The 14,982-nt window shown below is 42.8% G+C and overlaps 1 protein-coding gene across 2 annotated transcripts in view; it reads right to left on the reverse strand.

Moving 5' to 3' along the window:
* MPDZ (multiple PDZ domain crumbs cell polarity complex component) overlaps window positions 1-14,982 on the reverse strand; it is a 113,053-nt gene that overhangs the window by 39,146 nt on the left and 58,925 nt on the right. The window contains exons 20-26 of one of the 2 annotated variants that reach the window (XM_033173271.1): window positions 12,371-12,637; window positions 11,375-11,498; window positions 9,490-9,688; window positions 6,209-6,250; window positions 2,735-2,839; window positions 1,378-1,470; window positions 409-586 (exon numbers count right to left, since the gene is read on the reverse strand). In XM_033173271.1, coding sequence (XP_033029162.1) covers window positions 409-586; window positions 1,378-1,470; window positions 2,735-2,839; window positions 6,209-6,250; window positions 9,490-9,688; window positions 11,375-11,498; window positions 12,371-12,637 — 1,008 coding nt within the window. The remainder of the gene's footprint in view (window positions 1-408; window positions 587-1,377; window positions 1,471-2,734; window positions 2,840-6,208; window positions 6,251-9,489; window positions 9,689-11,374; window positions 11,499-12,370; window positions 12,638-14,982) is intronic. The other variant, XM_033173272.1, reaches the window with a different exon arrangement.

Here is a 14,982-nt window from a genome sequence, read left to right on the forward strand (position 1 = left end):
AAGCTCAACGCCCTGCAATGCAGGAATGTTTTGCTCAACGTGGGGACTTAATAATAATAATAATAATAATAATAATAATAATAATAATAATAATAAATTTGTACCCCACACATCTGGCTGGATTTCCCCAGCCACTCTGGGCAGCTTCCAACAAAAATCAAATACAAAAATATCACACATTAAAAACTTCCCTAAACAGGGCTGACTCAAACCTATGACCCTGAGATTAAGAGTCTCATGCTCTACCAATTGAGCCCAACAGATCTGTTTCAGTCATGCCACAAGCTGTTCACAACATGCATCCTACTTCTGGAAGTCAATCTTCTTAGAACAACCAGCATTCCCATTAAATGTGTGTAAGGAGGTTGGGGGCTTTCACTGTGGGGAACGTGGAGGGCGATCTAGTACCTCCACTATTCTATCTCCTGTTTTCAAGGTTCCATTTTTGCCAGCAGGGCTGTCTTCAAGAATGTGTTTGATGAAGATTCCTCTCATGACTTCGCCACTGCTCAGCCGGCTTCCCATTCCTCGTCCACCGACAATGCTGATTCCCAGCGACTTGCTGGGTTCTCGCCAGAGTTCAACCCTATAATTACAAATACGTTAAGAAATACAGCGCATCTACACTACAAGTCTGCAACTTTTACAAATTGCATCTCAGCGCGCTTGAACTTAAGGCTGAAGATACTTTTTGTCACTTTCGGTGGTTATTTAGGATTGTGCCATTTTGAGTCGAGGGGAGAATCTTTCATTAAACAGGAAAACAAATATGGGCAAAATCAGAAACTGTTCATTCAAGCCCTTCACAATGCAATCACCAAGGAAACAGCTGGGCTTTTGGTTCTTACAACAATAGGGCTGAAATTAAATGGGCATGTCTCGCACAACCTTACTAAGATTTAAGTAGCAACAACTTCCACTGACAGTTTCCTTCTTACTTTTTAGTTATTTATTTATTTATCTATCAATTTTTTAAAATATATATCAGCCTTCATTAAAAGATCCCAGGGTGGTTCACAGAATGAAATGCAAGATAAAACACAGTAAATAATTAAACCCAAACAACGGACATAGGTTTACGGGCAAGAGTTGATCACGGTGAAGATTTGGTAAGCATGCCTTATGAATTAACTAAGATTTCAATTTATCTTGATTTCCAGTTATCCAGGCATTCTGGCTGTGCCCCCAAATCAATATAATGTGAGAAACTGGACACTGTACCAAAATAAACTGCTAAGAGGGCTATCTGCTAAGAGTGTTTGTTGTGGGGAAGGAAGGGAAAGGAGAATGTCAGCCGCTTTGAGACTCCTTAGGGTAATGATAAAGCAGGATATTAAATCCAAAACTCTTCTATCTGAGTAGCAGAAACACACATACCTCCTTGGTTGGTTCCAGTTACTGTAGCCTGCATTCTGAAGTTCACTTTCTTCTCCTTCACCTTCTTCCCGTTCTGGTAGTTCTGGAATTTCTCTGTTAATAAACAAGGGCATGTACAGCATGCTTTAGTAACCTACAAATGGCACCTCTCATCTTTCTGAAGACTGAGGATCATAACCAATGTTAGTTCTACTCAGCGTAGACCCATTGAAATTAATGGGTGTGACTAACTCAAGTCCATCCATTTCAATGGGTCTACTCAGAATATAACTTAACTGAATACAATCCAGGATTATAGCCTTGCTCCACATTTTTTTAAAAAAATCAAACAATCTAAAGCACTTTCCCCAGTCAAGCAGACTAGAAATGGATCCAATTTCCAGTTACATTGTTTTTTGAACTCTTGGGGCTTTTGGGGGTGGGGATTAAAAAAATTCAACCTTGCAAACACACTGAGAAAATAAAAACACAACAAAGACAATAACAAGGGCACAAGAATAGGAAGAAGGATAAGAAATGTATAGGAAATGGGGGTGATTCTATATTATGTATATCAATCGAGATCCAAAAACTGCAGGTAGTATTTTATATCTACTGGTACATATGGACTCCTCCCCCTCCTCACATCCCTAGTTTTCCAGAATAGCACTCCATGACACACAACTGCCTTCCATTTGAAGGCAATACCAGTTGGACAAGATGGTTCACAAAGTCACATTGACAATTTCATTCAAAAACTGGTATCCATTCGTAGCTTATGCCAACCCAAATCCAATCTGTGAACATATTGCTAAATTTCGTAAACCTTTCTTGTAATTTCATAATTGCTCTGAAATAATCCTATTCTCAGTTGTAGGAAAAGTCACTTGAGGAGGTTAAGAATGTGGGGGGGGGAGAGAGAGAGAGAGGAAGAGAGAATGACGACTAGTCAATTAACCATTATTTTCTCTTCGGGGAGAAAACAATGATTTATTATGCTGTAAATGAGTGTTGGGGCTGGTCCCTCCTCACATTAAGTTCTGCCTTTGCTGTGACGATCCTGGCTTGTATCAAAAACAGTTCCCCATTAAGCTCACACAGGTAACTCTGGCTTAGTACAAGCCAAAATCTTTGCACAATGGTGAACAACTTTTCTGAAGCAAATCATTGGCTAGCCTCAGTATTTGTCTGTGCTTTAAAAAAAACACAACCACCATATTATTGTCTAGAGTAAACAGATGCCAGACATTTGCCTATCGTTTTTAGTAAAAGTGTTTTGCTCCGGCAAGCATGGAGGTAGAATTTTCAGGCTACTAGCATATGTATGTGTAAACAAAGGCAAAAGAGAGGATTATAGCAATATGGCGTAGTAGATTACCTGACAACATGCGAAGGAAAAACATCTAGTGGCATTCTCCCTTCTAGCTGCTGCCCTAAGCTGGCCTGGTACTCTTCAAACTGCTCTGCTGGCACATAGGTAATGCTGCAATATGAAACATAAACATAAACCTAAGATGCTGCAGGTGTCTGAGGAATAGCTCAGTAACAAGCAGTCAAGATTTTAAGGCCTTCTCCAGCCGCACTACTTGGTTCTTGAGCCAAAAGTCTCTCTTTGAATTAATGGGGTGTGCAACAATTCAAAACAAGAGCATGATACCAAGATCTAGGCCACGACTCAGAACCTTTCTGCTTATTGGATGACCTAGAAATAACAATGAATGATATATGCAGGGCTCTAAAACTGGTGAAAATGCTAAAAGCATGACAGCTAATATTCAGAGGTGTGGTGACAGAAACACGTGGATCCAATTTTACTTTCAAGAGCTGCTTCTCTCTGGATCGCCACCAATAATAGTTTTGTGTGGGAGAAAAGCACTTCCTCTTGGAAGGAAGAGGAAGGTGAAAAGCACTTCCTCTCACAGTACTCACTAGTTCTTCCTAAGTACTGCAGCCTACCGCAGTCTGTTAAAAAGAAACTGCTCCTGAAGGTTGGAAGGTCCTCTGGAACAGCAGGGAGTTGTAGGGCTGTAGCACCTCTTTGTGTGTGCAGTGGTGGTAGTTTTGAAAATTGTGTTGCCTTGCATGATTGGAAGCAGTTTCTACTAGTGCAAAACTGCCACTAGCTACACACATCCCCTTTCATATCAACTGATATAGCCTTCCTCTGGGTACCATTTTCCTTCCTCTGAGATTAGGTGGTTTGGAACTCAAAGCAGGATGTTCTTAGCAATGGCACCGCAACTGTAGAGCAGTCTCTCCAAGAAGTTTCTGCACACACAACAGGAAGGATTAAAGCAGCTAATGCATTGGAATATTTTTAATTGGGTTGTTTTTGCTTTATTCCTTGGACATCAACTTGGGTGCTTCAGAAGGGCAATCACAAATATGGAAAATTGATTTTTTAAAAACCAAAACCAAAAATTCCTTATGCCTCATTACTGTTCCCCACTGCCAATCAATAAATCGACCGTATCAACTTGTCTGGGATGAAATTACCCCTGCTGTTTGCAGACATCCATTCTGGCTAAAATGCCGCCTTGTTGTTTTGAAGGTTATTCCTTTAAAGTGCTCGTTTTAGAGAGAAATTTAGTGGTCAGAAAGTCTGGAGAGATGGTGGTATTTATAGAGGTAACATGATTCTTTTAAACTGTTAAATGCAACAAAACACACGATTGTAACTAGGGGGGAAAGTGAATAAAGCTATGGTAACGTTAGAGATGAAAATGGTATCACATTGATAAATAAATCACATGGATAAATAAATCAAAAATCTAGCACTATATAGAGAGATAAGAACATTTCCCTCCAGAGCAGAGGAAACTTCATTCATTCATTCAACAAAAAAAATTCCAACAAACGTCACAATTTCAAACTTTTAGATGAGATGGAGAATGAGAGTAGAATTGGGTAGTTGTACAGCATTCTTTTGGGTTGAAAGACAATCTTAGGAAGAAGTATATGATAAAAAGGAGAGATGGTTCACAAGCCCATCCACTTTAGATTCCATAATTGGCAGGAAAGGCTGAAAAAACTGAAGCTGGAAAGGACTAAACTGACTACACATCAGCTCGGCACTCAGAAAGTAAGCAAAATAAATAAAAAAATAGATCATATCCTGTGCTAAATAAAGTCAGAAGACAGGGGTGTAAACGTGAGGCAGCATGCAATACTAGAAGAAATCAACTGCATGCTTGATTCTATAGCCACGCAAAAAAAAAAAAAGCCTTCTGTACATACTATGATAGGAAATATACCAAATAAAGAAATCTGTGATCACATTCAGGACAATTTACAATACAATACAGTCAACAGGCTTGGCAACTAGAGTCTTTTGGTTACACAGTGGAGAGAGTAAAACATTAGCGTCACAGAAAATATGACAGTGAGATTAATCCAGATATCAGTACATCCGTGATTGTATCAGTAACTAGCACCTTGGGAAAGAGTGTTCAGGTATCTTTACTAGTTTTGCGATACACAGTTGTATAGCAATGCAGAAAAGCCACAGTATATAATCAGATTGAATGCATAAATGCAGTGAGAAGGAGCACAGTCGTGTGCTATGACAATTGCTGGTGTGCTTTGCAAAATCAAGCCATTATGACTGTAATCCTAAATACACAATAGAAAATTCTTTCCAGTAGCACCTTAGAGACCAACTGAGTTTGTTCTTGGTATGAGCTTTCGTGTGCATGCACACGAAAGCTCATACCAAGAAGAAACTCAGTTGGTCTCTAAGGTGCTACTGGAAAGAATTTTCTATTTTGTTTCGACTATGGCAGACCAACACGGCTACCCACCTGTAACTGGACCTAAATACACAATTACCTAGGAGTAAGTCCTACTGAATTCAAAGGGACTTAACTTCTGAATACACATGAACTGAATTATGTGGCGTGTTGCATGTATCTGCCACTCTCTGCCTATCAGAATAGGAAAGGCTCCGAATCCCAGATGAAGCTGTGTCACAGATGACTGGAAAAAGCATCATTGTTTTTCAGAAAGCAAAAATCCTATACCTGAGTCCTGACTGGGCAAAGTGGAATGTAGGGTGCTGAAACAAAAAGCAGTACAGGCAAAACCCCATTTCCACAGGGGTTGCGTCCCGGGTCATTGCACACTTGTGTGAAATCGTGTGCAATTCAAACACCCCGTTCCGCCACTGCCCCCGACTGTTGTGCACTTTGAGTGTTATCTTTTATGATGTTTCCATGTCACTTCCAGGTTCTGCCCTATGCACGTGTGTGCGATCGCACACATATCTGTCACGCCGAAAACGGGGGTTGCCTGTACTAATGCAGCTAGCCAGTGGTTGAAAAGAGGATGAATTACACTTAGCATCTCTCTCTCTCCCCCCCTGGAAACTACGTGAGTAAATATACGCATGTTTGACTTTTTAAGCATAGGATGGAACGTGTCTTCTGTTTTAGTCCAGAAAAATACTCTGCCCCGTGTCACTGGTTATTGCTTTTCAGTTGGCAGGCTGACTTGTCGAGTAAAGGAAAACTGTGAACAATCAAACTCACTCTCATAAACGGACCTCTCCCCTTTGAAGATGAATTCACCTCCGATATCTTATTTTACTGTGCTATTTAAGAAGACCAAAAAAAGTTACCTTTATTAAATACCTCCAAAAACGCCAGTACACTGTAATGTAATTGGGTAATGAATCAACTCGTCGATTCTAGTAATGGACTAATTGGATGAAGGCAGCCATGTAAGTCTGCGTACATAATGCTGTACCTATATCTGGATATATCCCAGCTACTTTGGGTGTTATGAAAGCATGAATGGTTTAACAGACAAGTTGCAACATAGAGCTATAATGAGCTTTTAAATCACCGATACTCACACATAAAAGGGGGCCTGATCATCAGCAGGTGTTGGAGAAGATCTAGAATGTGAAGCATATGACGCAGCGTCTTTTTACAATGGTGTTAACAAATGTCAGTGACTTGTGCTGAATGCAAGATGCGCACACGCGCCATTAAAAGTGTGCACTCCTATTCTCCCTCCTCTTCTCCCCTTTCCACCTCCATTCTACCCACACCTCCCAACAGAAAGCATCTGCTCTTTATTGGGAGTGTATAGCGGTGATTATTAACAAGCATGAAAAATGGAACGGCAATCAATCTTTTATTTCCTTGATCAGAGATTCATCTCCACACGTTCGGTGAAGGCAGGTGAATCCTGAATCAGCTCGGTAATTATCTGGCAGATGTTACAAGCAGCTGTTACGACTGCTGCTAAAAAGCAAAGCCCTAGATATTATTACAGAAATTGTAAGGTGGAGTGAGAAGTGAGGCCGCACATCTGCTTGTCTGCTTAGAAAAAAATGTACATGTTTGGATAGATAGATAGATAGATAGATAGATAGATAGATAAGACAGGCATGCCCAGAGGAACTGAACATTTGGTCTGCTTCTGATTGGATAGGATAGCAACCTAAGGACCCTTATTTGGAAGCGAGTTGTGCTCACCTCAATGTGTAAAGAGGATTTTTTTCTATTCATAAAGGGCCTACAACATGCATTTACCTTCCGCCATTGACTGGACTTAACCGTCCAGGGGTCATTTACCCTTTACTACATACATGCAATTTAAGAAAATGACAACGATACCACTAATAGGTCCAGGAAGTTATGGGTTACACCAGTTTGTTGTAAATGACCTGGGTTACCTGAAACTATCTTACAGTATGCCTGAACACCTAACATGCAGTAAAGATAATACACCTGTTGCTGTTGTCTTCAAAGAGTAAGCAGGCGGCAAACTATTTTAATTAACTGTATTTTATTTAGATTTTTGTGCCTCTTTCAAGTAACAAGCTACCCCGCCTCTAAGTCTACATGTGTGAAACACAAACGTAGATGCAAGATAAACTGCTTTCCTGATATTTGTCAAAGATGTACTGAGAGTTCTACTTTAAAACATTATCCTTCTGTCTTAATGCCATGTGTCATAGTTTCTGTAATTAGCCACTTTTTCACTACCGAGATTTTTCTCAAAGAAAATAATCTTTGGCAAACAGAGTGTAAACTTCCCTTATAAAAATCCCAACATTTTCCCTAGTTTATCTTCAAGAGCAAAGGTCTTCAGTCGCAGGAGGTGCGCAATCCAAGTTTTCTCCCCATCAAAGAGCAAGGAGCAGAGAGCAGAGGTTCTTCCTGCACCAAGCATGCAGTCCATACAGCAGAATAAATCGGGGCACAGCTCTCTCCGCTCAGTGAGACATTGCACAACTTGGGTCCCACAGGGGCAACGCTAGGGGGGTGCGGTGGGGGCGGGTGGGGTGACAAGCGGCAGCCCCTCCCGCCATTCCCAAGCGCTGCTGCTCCCTCCGTCACCCCAGGAGCAACAGCGCACGGCCGAGCGAGCACCCCATCCGTGCAGCGCTGCTGCTCCTGGGGTGACCGGCCATGCGTGGGGAGTGGCGGGAGGGGCTGCCGCTTGTCACCCCCACGCGCCGCCGTTCATTCCGCCCCCCCGGGAGCAGCAGCGCACGGTGTGTGCGGTGCTGCTGCTCCCGGGGCAACGGAGCAAACGGCAGCGCGTGGTGGTGACAAGCGGCAGCCCCTCCACCATTCCCACGCGCTGCCGCTCCCTCCGTCACCCCAGGAGCGGCAGCGCACGGCCCGACGCCGGAGTGCGCCTGTGCGACATTTCGCACAGGCGCACTCTGTCATCGGACCGCCGCTTCCACAGTCTCCTTTTGAGCCGCAGAGCTTAAAAGGGGGCTGCAGAAGCGGCGGCGGCACTCCCGGAAACGCCCCAGGGGCGGGGCGTCGTGACGGCACAATATGACGTCACGCCTCCCCCCTCTCCAGGGCGTTTCCTTTGCCGCCCCGGGTACCACGGAGCCTTGCTCCGCCACTGGGGTCCCATGGGAACATGCTTGCATCTGCCAGAAGCTGGAGGAATCTGCTTGTGGAAAAAAAGTGGGGGCTGGCACACTCGCTGCCTTGTGAGGGTGAAGGGAAACCAGCAAGTGTACTAGTGCAAAGAGGAGCCCTTCTTGCCAACGTAAGGAAGACAATCTGATGCTGTCACTAATCAGCAAGAGACCATAAAATGTTTTTTGTCAAACCCACCTAACATCCAATTAACCCCTGTGTTGCAAACCCTTAAACTGTAACAATGAAAGGCAACACGTTGACCAACAAACAATAAAGGCACTAATTCATTAAATGTAACAAACATCCCATAATACAGGACCACATACTTTTGTAAATATAGTTCCTAACACGAAAGTCTCTGAAAGTAATATAAGTCGTATAAGTCTTTTAAGCGATCGCTGTGATTAATGTACGTCTGGCAATACAATGATCAGTCTCGGGATGCACGAAGATTCACGTGGAGTGGTGCAAAAGTGATCGTGTGCAGAACGTGATCCGAATGATCACACTGTTTCGAAATAATCTTCCTCAGGACGACTCAACAATAAAAGGAGTAGTATTCTAAGGACCAGTGGTCATAAGCCTATGTAGATTTATACGACTTATATTACTTTCAGAGACTTTCGTGTTAGGAACCATATTTACAAAAGTATGTGGTCCTCTATTATGAGATGTTTAATGAATTAGTGCCTTTATTGTTTATTGGTCAACGTGTTGCCTTTCATTGTTACAAACCCACCTAACATGGCTGATAGGTTGAATTTGAAGGGATCCCAGAGTGGGTGTAAAGGGGAAAAAAAATGCACCCCAGGGAGGACTGGCAGATTTAAATCAAGACTTAAATCTTACGGATGCTCATTAAAAGCTGTAAACTTTGGGTAAGAGCAGACCGTGCTGAGAATAACAATCTTGCATTTTCTTCCTGGACTCACACTGGCAATTTCGAGTTAATTCTAGCCCAGGCATCCCCAAACTCGGCCCTCCAGATGTTTTGGGACTACAACTCCCATCATTCCCAAGCTAACAGGACCAGCAGTCAGGGGTGATGGGAACTGTAGCCCCCGAACATCTGGAGGGCCGAGTTTGGGGGTGCCTGATTCTAGCCATTTAAATCCTGAATTCAGAACGTAACTTCAAGGTAAGTGTGGAATGCGATTATCCTTCAGGATTATTTTTTAAAGATAATAAATAAATAAACACACCAGACATTGTTCTTGCACCAACTGACTCTACATACTTTATATCTGGTCCGACGAGGGAATGTCTCCGCAGCATAGCTCGTGCCTGTGCGTTGGTTAAATTAGTTGTGGGTTCCTCATTGACAGACAGAATGCAGTCCCCGACACCAATGCGGCCATCGCGACTTATGGAACCCCCATGGATAATGCTGCGGACTATCATTCCAGAGCCATCTTTATTGGAACTTACTGTCATCCCTCAAAGAAGAAGAAAATAAAGAAGATGAATTTGCAGCCTATATTACATGCAATGGTAGCAAATTCCAGCCTATGAGAAGACCCCCAAACAACAGTCAACTTAAGCCTTATACATAGGTCCTTCCAGTAGCACCTTAGAGACCAACTAAGTTTGTTCTTGGTCTCCAGGGTGCTACTGGAAGGAATTTTTTATTTTATTTTGTTTTGACTATGGCAGACCAACACGGCTACCTACCTATAACTTATACATAGGTGTTTTTGTCAATAGCAGATATGCATCCACAGAATCAAACCATCACCTACAACCTCCCTACCCACCCACCCACCCAAAATAAAAAATAAAATCACATGTGAAATTTAGGGAAGTTTTTAATCTATGATATTTAAAATGTATTTTAATATTTGATTGAAGCCGCCCAGAGTGGCTGGGGAGACCCAGCCAGATGGGCGGGGTACAAATATATTATTATTATTATTATTATTATTATTATTATTATTATTATTATTATTATTATTATTTTAGGATAAGGCAGTTTTTACATAATCATTCTGAGCAAAATGCTGATATTTACATTTATGCAAAGCTGCGAGCATGACCACGACTTCTGTTTCTTGGCAGCCGTCTAGCACAAACTGCATTCTGTACATCACACTGAAACATTGAGGAATGGCTATTTTTTTCAGTGCAATCCTATTCAGAATGAAGTATCATTGACTTAAATGGTTCAGCTTCCAGGAGTTATACACTACGCCAAGGGCTTGAGAAGCTTCACTGGGGTTGCGCCCCGATTGTGGAACACCCATCACCTCTCAGTTCGGCATCAGATCAAGACATAGTTATTTACTCAAGCATTTGGAAACTGTTAAGTGCTCAGCTAGAGATTTTTTTATAGATGTTGCTCTATAGTTTTATAACTGATGCTAATTGCAATCTGACCCACTCTTGCATCTGTTTAATGGCTTTGTGGTTTTAGAATGAGTTTTATTGTTCCCCACAGGGAAATCTTGCAATGAAGGGCAGGATATAAATATTTTAAATAAATGGGACTTGCTTCCAAGTAACAGTATATATAGGACTGCAGTCTCAATGTGCTATTGTTCGTTCATCCTATGAAGATTAGACAGTCTTGTGAGGGTTTTCTCAGTGTCATGGTTGCGGCAACTCTTAGCTGAAGTATTTGCTAAAAGATGCAAGCAATAAATTTCATTAACTAATTCCGATAGCCCAATGTCGAACGCGTTGGAAAGATCTTGTTGGGACTACGTTTCCCATCATTTCTCACAACTAGGGATGATGGGAGCTGAAAGCCAAAAATACCTTAAGGGCCATATGTTTCCCATCTCGCCACTAATTACTAGAATTACGGAGGTCGGTTTGATACTACTGACTCACATTAAATCTCATGCCCATATCGTAAGCAAAACAATAGAAGGAATTCCACCCAATTAGCAAAGCAAAACAAAGCAAAACAAAACACCTGTGTTGAAATATCTTCCTACTCTCCTGAGAAAAACATATTCCTGGAGACAGCACCACGACCTGAAAAGATGCAGATTGCCCACACAGCAGCCACACTCCCAATGGGTTTGTCTGTTGTTGCTTTTCATATCATTGCACAGTTCTCTTTGGGGAGCAAGTAGGAAGAAATTACAACAACGGCAAGAAACGTGATGCGGATACACTACCTAAACTTGAATTGCCCTTTGCAATAGTAATCGTCTTCTCAAACTTGTTTTTGTTTGTATTTAGGGTTGCAGAATACCTCCCAGCGTGCGTTAAGCTGTTATTTTCCATCAAGAGTACGTGGTCCTGATAAGAAGAAAAACAGTGTCAGTTTATAGAGACAAGTAACTGGAGAGCATTATCGGATTCAGTGTGATTTGCCAATTACAGATGGTTTCCAATCTGCTAGGCATTCGCGTAATAAGAAAATGTGTAATTCCTAATTTGCTTACAGAACTCTTGTTTCCCTTTAAATTAATATGGCTGAGCTAAAAGGATAACAAAGAAGAAGTAACGCGATGGTTTACTGCTAAAACATCAGCATTTATGCAAGTTCCTTGGCAGCAAAGCAAGAAAATAAAACAAGCTATCTTCTTCAGTGCAAGCAGCAGCAGCAGCAGAGTGCTGCAGAGGGAGGCAGGAGTATACTGTATGCCTGATTTTATGCCAAAGTCTTCCTGCTCCGTCCAAGAATAAGCTCCTGCTGTGTGCTTGTACTGCAAATCAGCCTGACCTAGAAGAATGAGAGAGAGAAAACCCTTTGTATATCCCTGCACCCTTTCACTTTGGAGCTCTCTGCAAACTTAGCCCTTGCTTACTATCGCTCAGAACATTTTTACAGAATTGATGCTACGCTGACAGTAGGAGCACAACCCTTTGAAACAGGCCTAGGCCATAAATTGATCACCAAAATTGCCATCTTTACAACAAAGCCAAGCACTTCAGTTGTCTTTGGTGCTCCCTAAACAAGAGGAACCTGCGCTGATGGAACGACACCTGGGAGGTATACCATGTTGCAGGGGGAGCCTGTTATTCCACAATTCAACCAGGCTATCAAGGCTGGCAGAGTTATTAAGGGAGTCCGTAAGCACAGTAATATCCGGAAGGCTATCGGTTCCGTTTTGTGATCCCTGGAAATATTGGCATTACTTCACAAACATACGCAATGAAACACTTACTTTCCCAGTAGCGTCAGGGTTCAATCTAGAAGTTAAATTTGCATTGCGTGAGGCTTCAGCTGTCCAAGTTCCTGTGCTTTCATGTTCAGCTTGTTTCTTAGGAGAATGCGTTACTGGGTCTTTTCTTGTGATCCCAGCAGACTGTTCCACACATACATCAGCAGAAGATCTGTTCTCTGCTCCCCTTTGCATTAGATCCATGGTGTACAGGTTTTGGTCTGGTAAATGGTAACCGACTGAGGCATTTGAACTTTCTTTGCAAACAGCCTATTAAAAAAAAAAAAAGATTTTAAAAGTTTATTTGATTCTTATATGTTTTCTTTTTGAACAACAGTTTGGTATGTTATTGTTTGAGAAGAGAAGAATCCCTGGAAAAGACCCTTATGTTGGGAAAAATTGAGGGCACAAGGAGAAGGGGGCGACAGAGGACGAGATGGTTGGACAGTGTTCTCGAAGCTGCCAACACGACGAAACTCCGGGAGGTAGTGGAAGACAGGAGTGCCTGGCGTGCTCTGGTCCATGGGGTCACGAAGAGTCGGACTCGACTGAACAACAACAATGTTATTGTTCTGCCCATCACTTGAAAGTGAATTCAGCAAACACTAAATGCTTTTTCCAATCACCAAGATAGAACTAAAATCTCTGCACGTCTACTCAGAAGTTAAGTCTCACACTGTTCCGGGAGACCTACCCCCGAGTAAGTGTGCATAGAATTACAGCCCATCAGAGCAAAACCGACACAAGTTTACTCAGAAGTAAATCTCACTCTATTCAGTGGGGCTTGCTTCCAGGCAAGAGCACCCAAGGGTATTCAACCAGATTTCACTCCAAATAGACCTACAGAAATTAACAGACCTAACTTTGTCGTTAGGTCTGTTCCAGTACTTGAGGCTCCAGTACTTTGGCCACCTCATGAGAAGAGAAGACTCCCTAGAAAAGACCCTGATGTTGGGAAAGATGGAGGGCACAAGGAGAAGGGGACGACAGAGGATGAGATGGTTGGACAGTGTTCTCGAAGCGACTGGCATGAGTTTGGCCGAACTGCGAGAGGCAGTGAAGGATAGGCGTGCCTGGCGTGCTCTGGTCCATGGGGTCACGAAGAGTCGGACACGACTGAACGACTCAACAACAACAACAAACTTTGTCGTAGTCATTAATTTCAATGCATCTACTCTGAGTACACATAGTTGAATACCACCCTAAGGCTACAGCCTTACTATCCAGTTTTCTGGGAGTAAGCTCAGGGCAGCACATTTTCAGGTAGACACGATACCAAACTGCACTGACAATCTCATAAAGAGCACGAGACATTTCAGACGGCATCAGCATTCCTGAACAGCACCTACTGTTCTGACCCTGAATATGTATATAGTTAAACATCTAGGGCAATATCCAATCTTCTGTCTCCACTAGCACAACAGTCCTGTGCAAGCAGGACAGAGCTTTCCCCTCCTCTCCTGCAGCCCTCCACACATCCTCAAGATCAGCTGAAGGACCCTCTAGAGAAGAGTGTGGGGGGACGGGAGGAGAGGGAACAGAAGAGGAAGCCTCAGAGTTGCGCCGAGGCTTAAACTGTCCCTGGCCACACCCCCAAGCGACTTGATTGGCTGCCTGGCAACCTGACGTGGCCGGGGTCTGCCCCAGTGGGACGTGGGACGCTGTACCGCCCTGACGCTGAGAGGAGTGGCTAGGTGGCCGGACCACAACCCGGCCCCACCAGGAAGTGGACCCGATCTGCCACTGCAAAAGCGTAATTTCACTGGTGCTGCTTTTGATACAACCCTGCGACTCTGCTCCTAATGGAGCATTATTTGAATGCACGTCTATCAATAATGGAGTTAATGCCCCGCTTGCTTCTTAACCCATCAGTGCTTCAATGTTCCTCTCAAACTACTGTATCTAAGATAAATTACCCAAAAAAGCTTCATTCTGCAAGTGTGAAGAAAGGCTCCATAACATGTAAAATTTGAGATAAACTTTTTCCCCTCTTCAAAATAATGACTGTGCCGAAACTCCAATGTGTCTGTCGTTTGGAGTTGCAACTGCCTGTATTCCAAACTTCAGATCTATGATTTCGAGGTGCCCAAGTGTGGGCTTCCTGTGTTCTTCTAAGGACGAAAATGTTTCTTAGGTGAGTATTCCCTACTTCACATGTCCCCCTGCTTCTAGAAGGGTATTTTAATATTTTTTTGGAAACTCAGCCAGATGTAGCGGGGTATAAATAAATTATTACTACTACTACTACTACTACTACGACGACGACGACGACGACCTCTCTCTGTATGAAGAGAGGTTGCTGGCTCAGTTGAAATGGTATATTGCTTTGCTTTCTGTTTGGCTATTTTTATCTGGGCAAAGCGAAACATGAATTGCTACCAAGCTTGAGTGTTAGCATTTTACTCTCGGGCTGCAGTCTTATACGCCCCACTGCAAGCCCCACTGAACTCAACAGGACTTACTTCTGAGAAGACATGTATAGGATTGCACTGCCATTCTGGTAGATGTAAAAGGAGAGGCAGAAAGAGAGTCTTTGGGAACACCAATGTGATGTCTTCTGTAAGACCAGATGTGTTGTAGAACGTGCATTTCCCAGCATGCTCTCTGTCTAATCC

Source organism: Lacerta agilis, chromosome 16 (genome assembly GCF_009819535.1).
Source record: "Lacerta agilis isolate rLacAgi1 chromosome 16, rLacAgi1.pri, whole genome shotgun sequence".
NCBI classification, from domain to species: Eukaryota; Metazoa; Chordata; class Lepidosauria; order Squamata; family Lacertidae; genus Lacerta; species Lacerta agilis.